This window comes from Aythya ferina (assembly GCF_964211825.1).
Source record: "Aythya ferina genome assembly, chromosome: Z".
NCBI classification, from domain to species: Eukaryota; Metazoa; Chordata; class Aves; order Anseriformes; family Anatidae; genus Aythya; species Aythya ferina.
Genome location: NC_140299.1, coordinates 72,153,183 through 72,174,674, shown reverse-complemented (window position 1 = coordinate 72,174,674; position 21,492 = coordinate 72,153,183). Strand labels below are relative to the sequence as shown.

At 39.6% G+C, this 21,492-nt stretch overlaps 1 protein-coding gene across 8 annotated transcripts in view; it reads right to left on the bottom strand.

Moving 5' to 3' along the window:
• The window catches only part of LOC311426995 (uncharacterized protein), a 40,101-nt gene extending 18,829 nt beyond the window's left edge, over positions 1-21,272 (bottom strand). For 2 of the 8 annotated variants that reach the window (XR_014687151.1, XR_014687152.1), the window contains exons 1-2: positions 3,211-5,726; positions 72-1,321 (exon numbers count right to left, since the gene is read on the bottom strand). Coding sequence is in view for 4 of the 8 variants with exons in the window: in XM_084503919.1 (XP_084360045.1) it covers positions 72-88 (17 nt within the window). In the remaining 4 variants the exon portion in view is untranslated. Of the gene's footprint in view, positions 1-71; positions 1,350-1,994; positions 2,172-3,210; positions 5,727-6,121; positions 6,443-9,060; positions 9,145-13,812; positions 13,911-21,209 lie in introns of those variants that run through there. The other 6 variants (XR_014687150.1, XM_084503919.1, XM_084503918.1 and 3 more) reach the window with 6 other exon arrangements.
• Positions 21,273-21,492: the final 220 nt, after the last annotated feature.

The window sequence follows — 21,492 nt, the reverse complement described above, 5'->3', positions numbered from 1 at the left end:
AAAAATAGGACTTTGTCTATGCACAAATGTGTTGTTTGTTTGTTTGTTTGAAGCAAACAGCCAATATTTACCGGGAGCAGAAGGACATCAACAAAGTTCTGAAGGGACTGAAGAAAAAGTGAATCCTTTTTTACGGAAGTCCAGATAAAAGCAAATAGCAGAGTCTTCTTGAAGTCTTGAAGTCTAGGTCTGCAACTGAGAAGATTCTGGCTTACTCAGGAAGTGGATAGGTAGGTAGGAGGAAGCAGTTCTAGCCCTAGAGGCCAGAGGGACTGGACAGGTTTTTAAAAGTAGAGTCCTTCAAGGGCAAAACTGAGCCATCCCCACTGGGTTTATATAGTAAGGGTTTGGTAGCTGGGGTGCTGCAGAGGTGGCCTCTGTGAGCAGAACCCAGCAGCTGCCCCATGTCAGAGCAGAGCCAGCTCCAGCCACTCCAAAAGGACCCGCTGCTGGCCAGAGCTGAGCCATGAGCAACACTGGGTGAGCTTCTGGAAGAGTAGAATTAAGGAAGGGAAAGAAGTGCTGGGCAACAGCAGCTGGGAGAGAGGGGTGAGAGCCAGCCCTGCAGCCCCCACAGGCAGTGCCAAGGAGGGCAGGAGGTGCTCCAGGCAGGCAGCAGCTGTTCCCCTGCGGCCTGTGCACGGAGAGGCCCCTGGTGGAGCAGGCTGTCCCCCTGCAGCCCATGGGTCCCACATGTAGCCCCCCCATGGGTGGAGGAGCCCCTGGTGGAGCAGGTGGATGTGGCCTGGAGGAGGCTGCGGCCCATGGAGAGCCCCCGCAGGAGCAGGGGGTCTGGGGGGAGCTGCCGCCCACCCATGGGGGACCCATGCAGGAGCAGTTTGCTCCTGGGGGATGGATGGACCCCACGGTACGGAGCCATGTGCGAACAGTTCTTGAAGAACTGCTGCCTGTGGGCAGCCTCCTCAGGATCAGTTCAGGGAGGACCCCACATGGAGCAGGGGCAGAGAGTGGCTGTGACGGAACAGTGGAGACAAAGCGTCATTGGCTGACCACAGCCCGTATTCCCCGCTCCCCTGCACTGTTCAGAAGCAGAAAGTAGAAGAGGGTGGATGGGGGAAAGGTGATTTTGTAGTTTGCCTTTAGTTTCTCACTGCTGGTGATAGGCAATAAATTACATTAATCTTCCTATGCTGAGTCTGTTTTGTCCATTATGATAATTTTTGAGTGATCTCCCTATACTTACATAAGTCCTTGATCCTTTTCCATTCTCTTTTCTTCCTCTTTAATTTGAGGAGGGGTTGTGGTGGAGTTCAGCTGCCCAGCAGGGTAAAACCACCTTCAAGGGCAAAGTGAGCCATCCCTATTCTCAGGCAGACAAAAAGGTTTATCATGAGACCTCCATCACTATTCTTGCAGGGTGTCAAGTCCTTACTGGATATAGTACTGAGAAATCTGGTCTTATCTCACAGATATGCCTGTATAGGAGTTGCATAGGATTCTGAATTGTCCTAGGACCTTATGGTGATAAAGTGTGGCAGAAAGGCAGAAACAAAAAAAAAAAAAACTTTCTTCAATAAAATTTCAGGTCTTCTGCAGTCATGTTAATGGAAGAGATAGCTAATGCAGTCGGTAATACACATCAGTGCCTCTGCTGTCTAATCTGATTTTATGAGGATCTCTTTGCCTCTTCTTAGTGGAAAGATTTACACTGTTATATCCATGTGATACATCTCTTGGGATAAATGTCAAACACTCCTAAACAGAAGAGTAATACTTATGCACAGTTAACCATTATAGCATCATGTAAGGTAGACCTTCAACACACCCTCCTAATGAACACATACCTAGCACCAAAACCACGCTTTTATTTCCCCAGTAAGATTGCATAAATTATGATATAATATGATATGATACAATATGATTATACGATATGATAGTATTCCTAGCTTATTACATATTTCCTTCCATTTTAATGTATGTATACATAAATATACAGCATGTATAAGCTGTATCATCAAACAGGAAAAGGATACATCAAAGTTAACTATCAAGTTCCTTCATTCTTCTGCTTAAAAATTCATTTGTATGAAAGGCTTCTCCTCACCCAAAGATAGACACTCATAGCACATACTATGGTCCGTTTACAAAGGATATTCTCTTCAGCAAGTAAAGTGTGGTCACTAGTGATCTTGAATGTCCTCTGGCTTCCTCTGGAAAGAATCATCATAACCTTCACTAACATTAGTGTTGTAACAACAGATACACAAGTTAATCATGCTCCTAGGAGGTAACTTACACTTGAAGAAATACTTTATAATTCTATATTCAAGTAGAAAAAGTGCAGTATGACATTCCTCATAGAGAATAAGAAAGAGAAACTACTGATCATGGCTGTTTCATTTCAGGAATAGAGCATGGAGATAGCTGCAACCTGGCTTTTTAGCTCATAGTACTTTATGCTTTCATAAAGCAAATGTGTATTGTCTACTAACTGCAGGATAGCAAATGTTCTTATTTTAAAAAATAGCCAAAGAATTTTAATATTTTTAAACTGCTCTGTATGATTTATATAATACTCCAAACTTTTGCAGAAGGGTATCTTCCACTTTCTGTCTGGCTGCATCATTCTTGCAGCAAAAAGAAAAAAAAAAAAAAAAATAATAATAATAATAATAATAATAATAAAAGGACTTGTTTCCCCTCTTTCACCTCATACAATTTTATATTCAAGAGGTATGCTAAATATAACCAATTATTGGTGTTCAGGTCAGCTTCTCAGACAAGTTAAATGAGTTAAGTTCCTTTTACCTTGGTAGAGATTCAGCAATATCACTCAACTACAGAGAAGAACAGAAGAAAAACAAAATTGTAGGTTTTCTTTAAAGATCTATACCCTTAGTAAAAAGTGGCAAAGAAAAGTAATAAATGTTAAGAACATTCCCTTGAATCTTTCATAGATTTAAACCCTGCTGACTCTTTACAACAGCCAACAAAGCAGCCATAGATGAACGGCTAGGCAGAAGAACAATCTATTATATTGTTGTTCTGATTTTGAAAAATGTTAGAGCAAGTCAAGAAATAGAACCAGCTTAAATGTCAGTGCTTAGGAACAGGGTAAGCACAGCAAGCTAACTACCAGTAATCCATCTCCTTGCCTTCAAAGTAATGTTTCATTTCTGACATCCAGCTTAATTGCAAGTAGGAATAACTATTAGACCAAAAAATTGAAAGGTTTAAACTCAGTCCTACCTTAAATGATTTCTATGAACCAAAGTTTGTCTGTGCAAAAAGATCCTTTCATAAAAGTAAACCTTGTTCCTGTTGATCTGACTAGAAAAATAGGCAAATGTTGAGCTATTTGGTAGGCAAAATATAACTAACAGCTCATGCTCAAATCTCTGAATTAATAGAAAACCAATTGCTTATTTGTTCATAGAACACCAAACTAAAAATAAATGACAGTTTAAACCCTGAAACAAAACTCAGATTTCACTAAGAATCACACATGCATCTTTTCCTACTGTCCAACAAATCTTTGCATTAATTTTGTTCTCCAGTCAGGCACAAGTTCTCTGGGTAGCCCATGCCAGCTTCCATTGAAATTGGTCTTCCAGTCCTGCTACATCATCTGCAACAGACTCCATTATTTCTGGCTTATTTTAGAATATACGTTGGAAATTAGACACCCACACTCAATAAAATTCTGGTTGCTGACCTGTACTAGGTGGCCATTCTGAAGTATCCTCCATGGAGACAGCCTGAAAGAAAACACTGCAAGCCACTGGCTGTTATAGTAAAAGATGACCTTAACTCCTCAATGCTTTCATTTCCTCACCTGGATATATCAAACAGATACATTAACACTTCTAAGATGTACCCTGTAATTTATTTGAACATATTTTGTTAGCATTAAACAGTGGAATTCTGAATTTCATTATCTAACAGTACTTTGAATGCAGTAAAGTACAGTGTTAAGTTTCACACAGCATGAAGAAAGGTGGAGAATTTTAATTAAGTTAAAAATCTCTGGGTTTACAAACTTTAGGAACCAACCAATACCAATTCAAGCATTAGATTGGTCCTGGTTTCTGCACTGCTGCAATACAGAATACAATGTCTTTCACCCTATTGCAATTTTCCAGGACAAGAACTGAAGGAAATGTTAGGTTACTGGTCCTGGGAGCTTAAAGATATTCCAACAAGAGTGGGATAGAAAATGTTGCTGTTGGAGGCTCCATTTTAATATGTACCCTTGAGACTCCAGAGCTCATATTCTCCGTCTAAGAGATCAACAGTTAAAATGCACATAAATAGAAAATAGCCATCTGTTAGTCAGACAGGGACTGCTGTGATTATTTGGGAATAAACAAACACATGAACAAAACCAAACCAAAAATGATTCTGTAATGATTTAAGCTTCTCTTTTTCATGTCAATTTTGACCTACAAATATTGAAGGTGCGCTACTTTGGACATAACAAAACATCCTGAAGATTTGTGTGGGTTAAAGCAGAAACTTCGGCATTGATCAATCAGATTTCTCTCATCAGGACAATTTAGCAGACAGAACAAATTCTTCTGAGTGAAAGTTTAGAGTACAGACCATTCTATAGGATAAAGAAATGTATTTATTTTGCTTATTATTTATTATTAATCAAAAAGTTCATAAAAATTTCAAGAGCAAGAGCATGATATTTCCAAGTTAAAGATGGGGCAAGGAAGGTGTTTTCTTTCCACCTCTGAAGTCATCAGATTTCCATAGATTCAATTGCACTAGAGGAAAGGAAGGATGGTACAATATAAATGAAATTCCTGGCATGATGAACTTGGCCTTTCAGCCATCTGCACTAGGTGAATTGCATAAAAGTTAACACTCAGAAAGGATGTTTTCATCACAGAGCTTAAAAAAGAAGGCTCCTACTGTTTTATTTGATAAAGAAAATACTTCAGTACTTCAATACTTCAATTTTGAATAATAGCCTTCCTTAATGCTATCTTTCTGTAAAAGCATTGTTCTTACAGATTGGTTATTTAATCAGTATGATTTTTCAGAACACGATATATCATCTGATGATATGATACTTCTTAGCTTTGAGGCAAGTATTCTTCACCACAGATAGGATACCTAATCTGACCAGGGATGTCATGTAAGCTCCATCACTAAAACCTTGTAAAATCCAATTAAATCAAAATCTGATAAGAGTTATAGCTGATCCTGCCTTAGGGGACAGACTGAGGATGACCCTCCAGACCTACTTTTTTTTGCAGTATATACCTGCAACCACTTAGTGTACTGGATAGATTATGTATATAAATAGAAAATAGAAAATGGGAGTATCCAAAGGATCAGAGGAATCCTTTGATCTAAGTTTTCATGTCCTTCATTTTCAATTTACCTCCTGTGTCTCAGAGTCCCATAGTAGTAACTTAGTTAAAAACCCATACAAGTCCTTTCAGTCTTCCCTGTCTCATCAGCTACAAGCTGCAATGATGAGTATTTGAGAACAAAGTGGATGGATAATCCCATTTACACACAGAACTTGCCTTGGGTCACACCTTAGTCATGAAAATAAGTCTAAAACATAAAATAAAAATAAATAAATAAATAAATAAGCTATTAAACTTTAAAGCATTAACACACACCAATCCACCCTTCTTAATGCCCAAGAAACACAGCATCAAACTTATAAGGAAAGATTCTTTAAGATCAGCAAAATCTTGTTTCATAGAGCTATCATAACTTAGTCTCATTTCTATATGGATTAAAATAAATACGTTTCACAAATTAATATAGTAATCATTCAAATAAAAATAAAATGTTTTAAAAGTCAGAAAATCTCTTTTCTGACCATTTTTTTTCATTTTGGGGAAGACAGTAGGAGAAGTATTTCAAAATATTTTTTGATGTAAAAAAAAAAAATTTCAGTGATTGTAGAAGAATGGAATATACTGATTATTCTAACACTAAAATAAAATTAAAATAAAATAAAATATAAAATATAACATAACATAACATAACATAACATAACATAACATAACATAACATAACATAATATAACATAACATAACATAACATAAAATAATCAAGAAAGACTGAACTTCCATTGCATTGCATTGATTCTTCTGAACTACTGCTTAGTTCTCTGGTCTTTCCTACATACCAGGCTGTTGTGGTTTAACCCCAGCAGGCAGCTCAGCCCCATGCAGCTTCTCACTCACTCCCCCTCAGCAGGATGGAGGAGAGAATTGGAAAGGTAAAAGTGTGAGAATTCGTGGGATGAGATAAAGACATTTCAACATGTAAAGCAGAAGCTGTGTGCACAAGCAAAGCAAACAAAGGAATCCATTCACTGCTTCCCACTGGCAGGCAGATGTTCAGTCATTTCCATGAATGCAGGGCCCATCATATATAATAGTTTCTTTGGAAGAAAAACACCATCACTTTGAATATTCCTCCCTCTTCCTCCTTTCCCTCAGATTTTATTGCAGATTTTATTAGTGTGATACCACATGGTATGGGACATCCATTTGTTCCATTTGGGACAGCTGTCCTGGCCGTGTCCCTCCCAGCTCCTTGTGCAACCCCAGCTTCCTCACCGGTGCGGCAGCACAAGAAGCTGGAAAGTCCATGGCTATGCATAAGAATGCTCTTCAACAACTAAAATACCAGTGTGCCATCACCATTATCTTCATCATGTGAGGAGTGTTTTAACAATTCGTGTCCATAAAGAACAATTCTGTTTGAATCCTGTCTGCCTCTGGGCCTTGCACTGGCAATTTAATTCTTGAACCACAGATGCAGTGTGTCCCAGTCTCCCCCTCATTCTAGTCAATTTATCAAGTCTTCAGAAAGTACTCCTTAAATTTATGAACCTGTTTGCTTTTGTTATTCCAGACTTCTATTTCTAACAGTTACAGCCTTTTTTTTCCTGTCTTCTTTGAGATTAATTTAACACTGCTATAGATGTGACTGTCCCTGTGAATGGCTGGGGAAGAATGTTTTAATTATTTGTGAAGTGTCAATAAGAAAGCTATTTGTGTTTGATGTCTGGGAGTTTCAGAACAACTGATAACAACTAGTGACTGTTATGGGATACTATGCAGACCTTTGGTATCTGGCCAGGGGGCCAAGAGATTAAGAGGAAGGAAAAAGAAGCTGAAGGACGGCTGGGAGACAAGACCTGCAGAAAATGTTCTATAAACTTGGTACGGTGCCAAAGGAGTACAAAGGGGAAGGACTTGGAGAGGAAGACTATGAGCCTTCAGCATGAAAGACCCCTAGAGACCCCCAGAGGAGACTGATGCGCGTGCTCCAGTAGGAGGGACTGGACCCCAGAAGCTAATTATAATAACCTGGTTTTTTTAGAAGTAGTAATGAATATGTATTAGTCTAGGAGCATAAAAATCAGCTGCTTGATGTAACTGGTGTGTGCGTCCTGGTGGAGCGGAGACTCCCAGTGCACCCAGCGCTGTTTGCTTACCTCTATTCCTTTATATTCTTTGAATAAATCCTATTTTTTTATTTAATCCTAATTTGAATCCTGAGCCATTTATAACAATCACAAATCCAAAAGACAGCATTATATGAGCTTCTTTGAAGAAAACTAACTTTATCCCAACCAAAACCAGGACACAGACCTCCACTATACAGAAGGCAATATGCGTGATCTCTCAGACATACTTGATGATATTTGAGATACACATAGCTGTGGATCCATGATACTGATATATCTGCTATAATTCTCTCCCATTTTCCTAAACTATATACATTTAGGGATAATAATACCCCAGGAGGAATGTAGGTTAATCTGTTTCAGTTCAGTTTCTGAAAATTAAAATTAAGTTTTTTATTTTAATTCAGTTGAATTTCATTTAATTCAGTTTCATTGGGAATATCAAAGATTACAGTATGACAGTTTTTGTCATCTTCAGAATTACATTTGGAGTATTTAACTTCAGGAATAATAACTGATATAACAGTTTTTGATCCCGGTTCTTGGTGAAAACTGCTAACGAACTATTGTAATTTCCCAGAGGACTGAAAGTTCCAGCTTCCTACAGATCTCTGGCTTATCTGCACATGCTCTGTTTCAAATCCACTTACATGATTTGAATCAGGAATTACTGCATAAGATCTCATAAACTGTTCTGCTGGAGATCCCCAAAATAATAAAAAATAAAGAAAATAATAACAATCACTTCTGATCATCCCTCTGCCTAAATTAGGTCCTAGAACAGTGTCTCATTCTGTGCACGCCTGGCTTTTAACAAATGTAATCTAAAGGGCTGTTTTGAGTCTTCTGTCCATGGCATTTTCTCCAGTTTCATCTGGAATGTAGGAATATCTGAAGGGCACAGAAATGACATTTGGTATTCATCTGAATATGCAACTGTGCTATTCTATGCAGTTAAGTGCAGACAGAACTTAAAATTACAGCACATAGAAGAATGAGTTTTTTAATTTCTGATCAAAACTTTTTTGGCCAAATCATAATGTTATTTTAAAACATTGTCTCCTTTCAAAGTGGTCTGGAGACAAGCTAAGATGACAGTAATTATCAAATATTAGAGGCTGACCCTAGGTATAAAGCTTAAACACTGATTGGGTTAAAAAAAGGAATTTTAATGATGTGATATGTAAGCTTTTGATATAAACTTTCATTGTAAAACTTCATTAGACATAGGCTTAAACTGCACTTGCATTCTAAAGGGAAACTTCACTGAATTTAAAGGGTCTGTAACATTATCTTCCACTCAGTTCAAATTATTTCTAAACTATAAAATGGGAAAATAAGGACAAGGAGGGTAAAAATGGTAAGTGGTGGGGAAAATAATGTTTAGCAAGCATGCACAAGGAAATGTGTTTTGGAGTGCTTCTGTGTAATGCAAAAACAAGCCTCCTTTAGCCTTCTCAGAACTCTGGGAATACTACTTTAAGCTGGGCAAGCTCACATGTGTAGTCCTTTTTCTTATACTCCAAGATATTGCCTTTACTAAGAATGTGGAAGGACCACACTCTATTAAAGATTTCAAAAGTAATGACAGAAATACAATTTCTTTTTCTTTATTGACAGGGGATTTCAAAATCACCACATCTCACCTGCTATCAGAAGTTTCCATTTCCTCCCTTTTGTTGTTATATGAAATGGACAGAGGAACATCAAATAACCTTGGCATGTTGCCTCTGCAAAAAAAGAGTCAGAATCCAAAATTAAGAAGCTGGGTAACTGTCACCCTTGATTCTTGTTTAATCTTAGAAGTGTGAGTTTCCACTGCAGTAGTGGTCACTATCACATTTTAGTTATTTCTTTTTTGGCTTGAATTTCTAACTGTTTTCCAAATGTCTTTCCAGGTTTCCAGCCAAGAAGCATTCAATACAAAATGTAGAATAAGCTGTTTATTCTGATTTCTACAGGTCACTTTGGCATCACAAATTATTACTCTACTCCAGTACTGAAACTGCAGCTGAATGGTGTCAACTGATTTTTAAAATATCCTGTGTTGGGTATGCTCTGCACTCTGAACTGCACTGGTATACAACTTAATTGTTTTGTATATGTTAATGCATTCATCACTTTTAAATTTCTATGCAGTAAATAGTTTCCTATTAAACATCTGATTTAGTTTTGACTGCTTGGATGCCTGTAAGGTAAAGGACACCATTCAATACTGGAATTGGAAACGTTCTTTTATTTTCTTTTCCCCCATCTCCTCCCCTGCAGCCAGCAGAGCAAGAGAAGGAAGACAGTAAAGAAGCAGCAACTCAAATAAATCTAGATGCAGCAAATTCTCCAACCCCTGAGCAATGAGGTTTCATATGCTGCTGGAGAACCCATTCATCTTAATCCATCTGGAAAGAGGTCTACTTGCAATATTTCACAATCTAAGTACTTTCTGACAAATCTATTAATTATGCTCTCAAACAAATTATTTGCTGCCTGTGGAGAACTGCTATTGTATTTTTTCTTCTGCCAGTAACCTTGCTCTTTCCTCTCTTTTTAACTCATTGTTTTCATTACTATAGTCTGATTACAGAATCTTTTTTTCATGGTATTCCCTTATCTCGCTAACGTATTAACTAAAGGGACCTAAAGAGACATGATAAAGAAAATAACCATTGGTCTATCATATGGGAATAGATATCTTTCATCACCACATCCTTCTTCCTTCTCCCTCTTTCCCCTCCGGTCCCCCCTTCCCCCTCCATTTTGCTTATGATTTTTAGAGTATACCAAAATTCTAGGATTCACTGGCTTTTTTATTGCTTAAATGTAATGCACAGTCTTTGAGCAATTTTTTTCAAAATTTAAGTTCTCATTAACATCATCAACTGTTGTCAAATTGTGAAATGTTTTGTCAGAATAGACCTGCCTACTCACTTAGTGCTGCACAACGATTCAGGCCAGTAAGGACCTAGCTGGGTTTCCAGCTTGACAGACCCTACTGTGTGGTCAGACCAGGTTGCTCAAGCCTTTATCCTTTAGGGGCTGGAGACCCATCAAGGAGGGAGATGACACTACCTCCCTAGACCACAGCCCCACCACTGGTGTAGGGAAAAAGCTTTCCCTTCTCTCCAGCCTCTCTGCACCTGTGAATTTTTTTCTGTGAAAAATTCTCTAAGCTCTCCTCTTTTATTTTTTTCCTCTTTTTCTTATTTCTGTGGTCCCAGTTCCAGCTGACCTGCCCTTGTGCACATCAGCTGCTCTCCCCAGGTCTCTGTGCATTTGACGCCCTTCTCTTTTTGCCATTCAGGTGAAATTTCAGCCCCACCTAACTCAAAACATTATCCTGCCCAAGCCCACAGGGTTCAGGATTTAGAGAAATACATTATCAAACAGAAATGAGGAAAAGGATATAATTATGATTTAGTTCTCTCTTAATCAGTGATTTGCAAGGAGCTACATCTACTTCTTGGGTACTATGAGTTAGTCAGTTCACTTTAATTAAATGAAATGAAATATAGGGAAACCCATAGATATCAGGATATCTCACGCCTTGACACACATAAGCAGCTGTACTACACATAAGCAGCAGTAACCTGACCTGGGAAAAGAAAGGAGTAAATTTTCAGCAGTATGCCTAGCCTTTTATCATGGAAGTACGCATAATTCTGAAAATCATACTTCTAAATCTCCATTCACAGTACTGAAATTTTTAGCCCATGTCCTCATATTTAAATAACAGTGTGTTCTTTCTCCTGTCTCCCTCTTCACTGAAGCACAGGCAAATGATATGGAGGTGACAAAGCAACTTTTGAAATGTCCTTTGGTAAGAATTGCAAGGTAAGTGATATAAATGGAGTATGAGAAAACTGCTATATGGGTTGTCTAACGAGCACAAAATTCTCAATTTCTAGTACATTGAAAAAATAATTCCATAAGTTTACAAATTGTCATTCTGTTCCTCATCCTGCTTTCTGCTTCATGTCTAAAGACAGTGATCCTCTCAAACCAGCTGACAACTAAGTTTAAAATTAAAATTAAAAAAATCTTTTTTTTTTTTTTTCCTCTCAGATCTCATGTCATATACAAAATATAATGTACAGGAAGCAACACTTTCAAAAATATTTCAGATGCAATAGCATATACCATAACCTTTATAGCATACACATTGACCTTCATTCAGCTAAAACAGGTACAGCACCTGAGAATTTGTCACCATATATATAAACGAGAACATTAAGTACTTCGATCTATCATGCTATTGGGTAGAAGAGGGAATTAATATTGTGTCATTTCCACAATTTAGCTGAACTAAAAAAAAAAAAAAAAAAAAAAAATCAATTCTGTTTCAACAGCAGTTGGTAATGTCACTTCTTGCAAGTTTAATATGTTTTGGGCAAACTAAGATCAAACTTCACTCTGCAGATTAGATCTCATCCTTAATAAACCACTGAAGAAGATAAAGACAAAGGAAAGATTTACATAACCCTTTTGTTTGTAATCTTGATTAGTTATTTCATAGTTTTCCAGAAAACACAGGATGAAGATAAAATATATGGGAATATACTCTATAGAATCTGCCTTTCCTGGAATGATGTATTATTGCTCTAAATTGTTTGTTTTATTGCATGTTAGCACTCTGCCTTTCAGAGTCAGGAGAGCATGGCCCAGGTGAAGCGATTCACTTGACTGCCTCTCTGGTGAAAGATCCTGACATTGTCCTGAGTCCAGTGTAACAGCAGCAGTTTGAACAGGGCAAAAGAGGGAGCTGTGTAACAGTTTCGTATCTCATGTGTACTTCTTGCATGTCCAGGTATGAAGATACAGAGGTGTATTTTGTTCCTTTCTTTATTGCAGATTTGAAGTAATATGTCATATGCTTTATTTTTCTGTTAGAGGTTCTCTTCAGTTTAGTTGCTGGAGGACTCTACCAGAATAGATCTTCTTAATAATACACTTCAATGTCTGTTACACTTTTTAAATGCAACCAGTTTTAGTTGCACATCTGTGTCAAGACATTATTTGCGTGTTTTTATCTGCCTTCCTGTGGGTGCATCTGGCCCTAAACAAAGCATAAGGTATTCAAATACCAGTATTGAAAAAGTCAGGGGGTTGCAACAGGTTTTTCAATGTAGCATCATAGCCAATTCACATCTTTTGAGCCAGTGTAACAATGTACAGTGTACTATGTCTAAGATGGCTGCAGAAAGTTCAGGCCAAGTATTGTAGAATCATAGAATTACAGGATGGTTTGGGTTGGAAAGGATTTTTAAATATCATCTGTCTCCCCTTCCATGGGCAGGGACACCTCCCATTAGACCAGGTTGCCCATTAGTCCCATTCAGCCTGGCCTTGCAACATCTCCAGGGATGACACACTTTCTCTGGGCAATCTGTTCAAGGTCTTCATGACCCTCACAATAAAGAATTTATTTTTAATATATAATCCTAACCTAAACTTTTTTAGTTTAAAACCATTACCCCTTGTCCTTTCACTACACTCTTGTGTCCTTCTCCATCTTTCATGTAGGCCTCCTTTAGGCACAGGAAGGCAGCTATATGGTCTCCTTGGAGCCTTCTCTTCTTCCAATTCTTTCAGCCTGTTTTCATGGGAGAGGTGCTCCAGCCCTCTGTTCATCTTCATGGCCCTTCTCTGGGTCCTCTCTTAGATGCCTCAGTCTTGCTGATGCTGAGGCACTACATAGCTGAAGGCACTACTGAAGGCAGACAGAGTAAAGCAGGAGAATCACCTACCTCAACCTGCTAGCTATACTTATCTTGATGCAGCCCAGGATATGATTGCCTTTATGGGCTGCAAGCACACATTGCTGATTCATATTCAGTTCTTTGTCCACCAAGACCCCCAAGTCCTTCTCCACAGGGCTGCTCTAAATTCACTCACCACCCAGCCTGCATCCATGTTTGGGAGTTCCTCAACTCAGGTACTGGATCTTGCACTTGGCCATGTTGAACTTCGTGAGGTTCGCATAGGCCCACCTCTCAAGCTTGTCAAGGTCCCCAGGATGGCATTGCTTCAATCCAATGTGTCAACCACACCACACAGCTTGGTGTCATCCACAATTAATATCATAAAAGGCACAGGTATACATCCCCAGGTTGTATTGGGACAGTTATATCTGAAGACATTTGAGAAAGACAAATCAAAATGATGTGGGGAAAAGAAGATGCTACAGGAATGGCCAAGACGTTGGAGTCTATTTCAAGAGGAGCCCAAATGGCCATCTTGACCTGCTAAGGTTAGCAAAAGGAAGGCCAAGATAAATCCTACTGTTAGAAAAAATAAAGGGTAGAGAAAAGCTTTCTCTAAACATTAGGGAAGGAAAATAACTATTTTGCTGAACATAGAAAAGTTGTGTAGATGTATTTTAGGAGTTAGATAACAGTTTCTACCTGTGCAGTAAAGTTGTTGTGGAGTGAGGACTGAGAGAGCAGTGTAGTGGTGCTTAGCTGTCCATCCATTCTAAAGCATTGCAGAGGCTTGAAATGAAGCCCTACAGAACAAAAAGTCAAAATCACGTCTTTAAGTGTAAGTTTTATCAGCCACGATTAAGGACTTCTACTTTACTGCTGTGTCCATGGCAAAAGGAAAAAGAACTCAATGGTAAAAGACATTCTTTCCGATTCTGCATTTCTTTTCTAAATACTTCCCAAGCTAGTTCAGAGATTTTATCTCTGTGACCCAACTGAAGGCACCTGGCACATTGCATTTCCTTTCATTTCCCTTTCATCTGCTCTGCTACTATCTCTGCTCCTTGTAGTGGGTTTACATGGCAATGTTTTGGTAGCAGGGGGCTATAGGGGTGGTTTCTGTGAGAAAGATCTAGAAGCTGCCCCATGTTTGGGAAGGGCCCCATTGTTTTCCAGATCTGAGCCAATAAGCGATGTTGTTTGTGCCTCTGTGAGAACATATTTAAGACAGGAAAAAAAACGCTGCACCAGACAGCAGCCGGGAGTGAGAAACAGCCTGCAGGTGCCAAGGTCAGTGTAGAAGGAGGGGGAGAGGTGCTCCAGGCGCCGGAGCAGAAGTCCCCTGCGGCCTGTGGTGAGGACCATGGTGAAGCAGGATGTCCCCCTGCAGCCCATGGAGTACCACGGTGGAGCAGGGTTCCACGCTGCAGCCCATGGAGGAGACCACGGTGGAGCAGGTGGCCCTGCACCGATGGAGGCTGCCGCCTGTGGAAGACCCCTGCCGGAGCAGATTCCGGGCCGGACCTGTAGCCCGTGGAGAGGAGCCCACGCAGGAGCAGGTGATCTGGCAGGAGCTGCTGCCCGTAGGGGAGCCAGGTTGGAGCAGTTTTCTCCTGAGGGATGGACCACGTGGTACGGACCCATATCTGGAGCAGTTCAGGAAGAGCTGCTGCCTGTGGGAAGCCCACGCTGGATCAGTTCATCAAGGACTGCATCCCATGGGTGGGACCCCACAGCACAGGGGACGAGAGTGACCGAGAAGGAGCGGCAGAGAAGAAGCGCTGTAGACTGACCATAACCCCCATTCCCCATTCCCCTGCGCCGCTCGGGGGGAGGAGGTGGAAGAGGGTGGATGGGGGGGAAGGTGCTTTTGGTTTGCTTTTTTCTTTGTTTTCTCACTTCTCTCGCTTGTTAGTAATAGGCAATAAATCTTACTATCTCCTTATGCCGAGTCTGTTTTGCCCGTTACAATAATTATTGCGTGATTTTCTCATCCTTATCTCAACCCTTGAGCCCTTTTCACATATTTTCTCCCCATTCCTCTTTGAGGAGGGGGAGTGAGAGAGCGGCTGTGGTGGAGCTCGGCTGCCCACTCGAGCGGAACCACGAGCGGAACCAGGAAAAAAAAAAAAAATCCTCACTAACAGCAAGACTGACCCTCCCAAAGAATACCAACCTTCAAAGTGTTCTGCTGCATTCTTCCTCTCCCCAGTCCACCTATATGTGTCAGCCTTTCTGCATGTATGTATGAACTTTCTTCCCAGTAATCCTGATTTTATCAAAAGCTATTTGTTTTTCCACATCCTTTCCTGAACACACCCCTACAAAGGAAAGGAGGAGGAAGGCAGACAAGATAATTGTTGCATCCAGCTTAATGGGGAGGTGGTAGTTGACTGGAATAGCAGATAAATGAAGTAAAGTGAGCATCATGGTGGGGTGATACATGGGGACCAGGCACAGAATTACATGGAGAGGCCATGGTCAGTTTTGCAGCCATGATAGATGTTACCAAGAAATGTCAAGAAATTGAAGGATTTGTTTTCAGCAGAGTCCAGTGAGTAAGAAAAATCTCTCAGGTCTCAATTCTCAGAAGACCAAAGCGAGAGCTTGAATGGAGTTTCATGCTTGATCTTACTGTTGACTGATGGTGAGATATGTAGGTCAATATCTGAGTATTACTTACGAGACTGTTTAACAGGACCTACATGTTTCCTCTCTACCAGGAGTGAAAACATTGCTTCACAGAATATCTACATCTCCCCCTCTATCCCAGCCTTCCCAGTATACATTGCTCTCCTGTCAGTCATCTACATTCCCTGAAGGAATATAGAAGGACAAATGTAATGACAATCAAAAATGCTAATCACCTGAAAGACAGAAATGACACCTGCAACTGTTACATACAAATAACTATGGATGAAACTCATGTGAAGGCTGATGTGTTTCCTTCATTCAGTTTCAATCACTGCCCATCCCAATATACCAGGAAAAGTTCTTACTAGCACTGGATGACAAGTGAATTTCTAATTCTTAGGAATGAAGTTTGTGCTCTGAATCTGCGTTTGCAGACTCTAGAAAAAGTCGAAAGTTCAAAAAATGAATTTATTTGCAGCCTCCACTGGAGTCAATGGATATTTGAAGTGCCAGGCTCTTGTGAAAGTCACACACAGCAAACTGTTCAGTGTATTTTAGGTTTAAACCTTTCTTGTCTTATTTTAAGAGCAGAATATGGAAATTTAAGTATCATTGAAGGACAAGAATCTTTCTCCTCAGGATCAGAACCATTTTTACATGAAGTCAGTTGCTACATTTCCATATTCTTTCACTAAGAAAGCATCAGGCTTGTTTTTCAGAGCAAGTGAGCTTTTAAAAGTTGAGTATAATAACAAGAAGAAGCAGAGAGAGAAGAGGCAGAGGTCTGAACTGAGGCAGCATGAAAGTGCTGCTGGGCAAGTATACAAAAGTATCACTACAGAGAAGCTCTTTTTATTCAAATTAAATACTGTAATCAGCCCAGAGATAATTGTTTTGGGATTTCCTGAACAGTGAAGCAGGGTTTCTATTTTCAAACAGAAATAATTTGTTTGAATTATCTGGATCATTAAAACAAAAACAGTTTTCCAGTCCATGAAGGGGACATTTGAAGTAAACACATGGGTAAACATTATATCTGCTTATGGCTGAAGACTTTGCAGGGCCAGGTTTTTTTTTGTTTGTTTGTTTGTTTGTTTGTTTCATGAAAGAAGAAACAAAGAAATAAAAGAAGGAAAAAAATAGTAAGAATAAAAAAAAAAATAAAGGAAATTCTTTTAGCTATAGTACTGAAACAGTGCCTCAGTGTTAACTCTGAGGTAACCTCTTAGTTTCTATGAATGCTTGGTCAAATTCGACTTCCACTTGCAGAGGGATTTCTGTGCACCCTGGTGCAACGTACTCCCCCTCCCTCTTGTTTACTAGAGCTCTGCTTGCTTGGCAGGGTGACTGGGAAACCTTAAAGAAAAAAAAAAAAAATATATATATATATATATATATATATATATATATATATACATGTACGAGAAATAGAGCCAGCACAGCTTTAAGTTCAGCAATCTGCCTACCATTTAACTCAAACCAGGCAGGGTGGGAGAAGATACTGCTTTGTAATGTCAGTACACACTCTGGGATGCCAGCCAGAATAACAGATTTGTGAAACAGAGACAAGAAAAAAATATTTTAATATTTTGGTTGAAATGGTGACAATCAAGGGGTATGCATAGAGGAAAAGAGACTGTGGAAGTAAAAATGAATGCCAGTTTGTGTTGTCCATAAGATGCTATCTCTCTCAGGAAAAATAACATGAAGACCAGAATTTCACAGGTGATTTAATGACATTTCTTCAAGTCCTGTCTAGGAAGGGCAGAGAATTTACAGACCATATACAGAGAAAATACACAGAAGAGGGAAAAAGAAGAGTTAAGGGACCTTCCACTAGCTTTTTCTTCTCATTTCATAAAAGTGTAGGCTTGATCCCTGCTTCCATACATTCAGCCCCTTGATTTAGCCCTGCTTAAACAAAGGTACATAGTGCTGCTAAGTCTCTCAAACATAAATAAATAAATAAATAAATAAATAAAAAGGAAAGGAAAGGAAAAACAACAACAACAAAAAGTAAAAAAAAAAAAAAAAAAAAAAAAAAAAAAAAAAAGCAGTATTTCACTTGAACTGAAATATAGCTCAAGAAAGTTAAAAACAGAGAAAATATATGTGGGTGTTTAGATACTTCAAATGAAGGAGATATATTCTTCTTATGAACATTTAAAAAGAAATAAAGAAATGGGCTGAAATAATGAGATGTTCTTCCATTCTGGCTCCAGGAGGTTTTAACCAGAAGGCACAGAGTAAAAGAAGAATTCATCCAACACCACCAATTAACAGGTAGCACATATCCTAGGTACAGCTTCCAAGCACTGACAGGAGGACAACACAAATGAAAAGAGAAAAGCTCTAATAATAAAAATACAGCAAGCTAGGAGAAAAATCAGTTAAAGAACTTGTGCCAATTAAATCTTTAAATCGGGGACAAAGAAATAATGTAGTCATTTTTGAGCTATAAAATTGAATAATCCCTGTTAGTATTGATCTGTAAAACTAAATTCTCACACGTCCATCACCCAAACTTATTTAAACCAACACCACAGGAGATGATGCTGCCTGGAAAAATTATAGTAATGTCAATGTCAAAATATCCTTACCTATCTTTCATGTTTTGCTGATTGATGGTTTTTAGATTATATCTTTCACAGACAAGCACTCTAGACAGAACTTCAGAAAATTACTCTGAATGGCAGCCTAAATGAGCTTCTGTGTGAAAATCTGGCGAAAAGTTTAAAATAACCGATTCAATTTCATGCCACTAGACAGAATTCATAATAGATTTATTCATGAAGGTCACATACAGGGGAGAAGCATGCTTAAAGTTTTTTGTTTCTGAAATTTCTTCTTCTGATGGACTTACTCCTTTATCTAATAGAATCATAGAATCATAGAATGGCTTAGGTTGGAAGGGACCTTATCATCTAATTCCAACCCCACTGCAGGGATGCCACACACTAAATCAGGTTGGCCAAGACCCTATTAATCCTGCCCTTGAATACCTCCACAGATGGGGCATCGACTTTTCAGGCAGAAAGCAAGCCATTCCTGTGCCTCACTACCCTTACATTTGGAAGAATTTCTTCCTAATATCTAATCTATATCTATCCTCTTTCAGTGTAAGATCATTTCCCCTTGTATCTACCTGAGTAAAGAGTCCTTCTCAATCTTTTTTATAAGACGTCTTAAAGCTGCAATGAGGTCACTCCAGAGCCTTATCTTCTCCAAGCTGAACATTCCCAGTTCTTTCAGTCTTTATTCATAGGAGAGATGCTCCAGCCTCTTCAGCCTCTTTGTGGCCCTTCTCTGGACCCACTCTGACAGCTCCACATCCTTCTTGTGCTGGGGGCCCCAAACCTGGACACAGCACTCCAAGTGGGGTCTCACAAGAGCAGAGCAGAGGGGGACAATCTCCTCCCTCAACCTGCTAGTCACACCTCTGTCGATGCAGCCCAGAATGCAGTTCTGGGTTGCAAGCACACACTGCCAGCTCATGTTGAGCCTTCCTTCTAACAAGAACCCTGAAGTCCTTCTCTGCAGAGCTGCTCTCAAGGAGTTCTTCTCCCAGCCTGTATTAATGTCTGGGATTGTCCCAGCCCTGGTGCAGTACCTTAAACTTCCACTTGTTGAACCCCATGCAGTTCACGTGGGCCCACTTCTCCAACCTGTCCATGTCCGTGTCCATGTCCGTGTCCATGTCCGTGTCCGTGTCCATGTCCATGTCCATGTCCATGTCCATGTCCACGTCCATGTCCATGTCCATGTCCATGCCATAAGAATGGCATCTTATGGCATCTTTTCCTTCTTTGGTATCAACCACACCACTCAGCTTGGTGCCATCTGCAAATTTGCTGAGGGTGCACTCAATCCCATTGTCTATGTCATTAATGAAGATATTGAAAAGCACTGGTCCCATGACAGACCCCTGAGGGACACTGACCACTTGTCACTGGTCTCCTGGATATAGAACCATTCGAAACCCCCATCCATAAAACCCGTAGGAAAACTTGCTCAAGCATATTGTTTCATACTGATATTTTCAAAGCCTGAAAATTTTCTGCAACAAACTACTTAGGAACTAGAAGAAGCATGCAAGTTCAGTTGAATGAAAATGACTTTACTATGTAGGCACACCTATCATATGAAAGTTTATTCCCAGCAAGCCAAATATGGCAGAAAAATTCTCTTTGTTTAATGTAGTGAAGGAGTCTTTGCTCTTGTAAATATGAGCTGAAAATCTGTACCACTTAGTGTAAGGCAGATAGGTGTGGGGTTGAGGGATGTTTTTGTTTGTTTGTTAGTTAGTTGATTGTTATTTTGTTGTTTTTTGTTTGTTTGTTTGCTTGTTTGTTTGTTTTTAATCACAAGATACTATCAAAATGCAAAGAAAAGTCCAGGAAACTGCTACTGAAGTCAACAAGATTAGGTAGTCAAGTATTCTGGGGAAAAAATAAAAAAATAAAAAAAAATAAAAAAATTTAAAAAGAGAGAGAAAAAAGATATATGTGTATATGTATATATATTCAGTTGTATTCAGCTGGATATTAGGAAGAATTTTTTCATGATGAAGGTGGTGACTCACTGGAGCAGGTCACTCAGAGAAGCTGTGGATAGCCATATCATTGAAAGTGTTCAAAGTCGGGTTTGACTGGGTTTTGACCAATCTGATCAGGTGAAAGGTGTCCCGGGTACACTAGATGATATTTGAAGAGATCCCTTCCAACCCAAACTATTCTGAGTCTATAATACTTAACCACGTAAATGCTTATGTCACTATGCTTAGACTTATTTTCAACATCTGAAAAAGAAGGAACATGTGTCTTGGTCAGGATATTGGGGATATTAGGGTGAAAGTAATTCTGGGTCAGTACATGAGGGCTAGTAAGGACCCAGACAATTCACCTGTGGCCTTGCTATTCAGTCTTGGGCCAATGAAAAGGAATAAAAACATGGCGTGTCTCCCAGGTCCAATGAGGGAATAAATGTATAACAGCATCCCATACTATCTCAGGTAACATGGTACTGGGGATGGATGACAGCAACTGCACTGTAACTGATTCCTTATCCATTATTTTCTCCTTTCATTTACAGTTACCAACATATATGTCGTTTTCATTACCGTCAGTCTAACTGATAGTGAAAATTTTTTATCAGAGCTTATGTTGAGTTACCCACACAGTCCTGTTGATTAACATTAATGGCAGCTGTACATGTTGTGCAGCCAAGATTGTTTGCTACTTGGTGTCGTGGTTTAACCCGGCTGGCAGCTAAACACCACGCAGCCGTTCGCTCAACCTCCCCCCTCCCTCTCTGGGACGGGGGAGAGAAATGGAAAGTGAAGCCCGTGAGTTGAGATAAAGACAGTTTAATAAGACAGGAAAATAATAATAACAAAAATAATAATAACAATAATAATAATAATAATAATACAATGGTGATAATAGGAAAGTAATAAAAATATGTACAAACAAGTGATGCACAATGCAATTGCTCACCACCCACTGACCGATGCCCAGCCTAACCCCGAGCAGTCCGGCTCCCTCCCCCCGGCTAGCCACCCCTATATATTGTTTAGCATGAGGTCAGACGGTATGGAATACCCCTTTGGCTAGTTTGGGTCACCTGTCCTGGGTCTGTCCCCTCCCAGCTCTTACTGCACCCCCAGCCTGCCTGTTGGCAGGACAGAGCAAAAGGCTGAGATGTCCTTGGCTTGGTATAAGCACTGCTCTGCAACAATTAAAACATCGG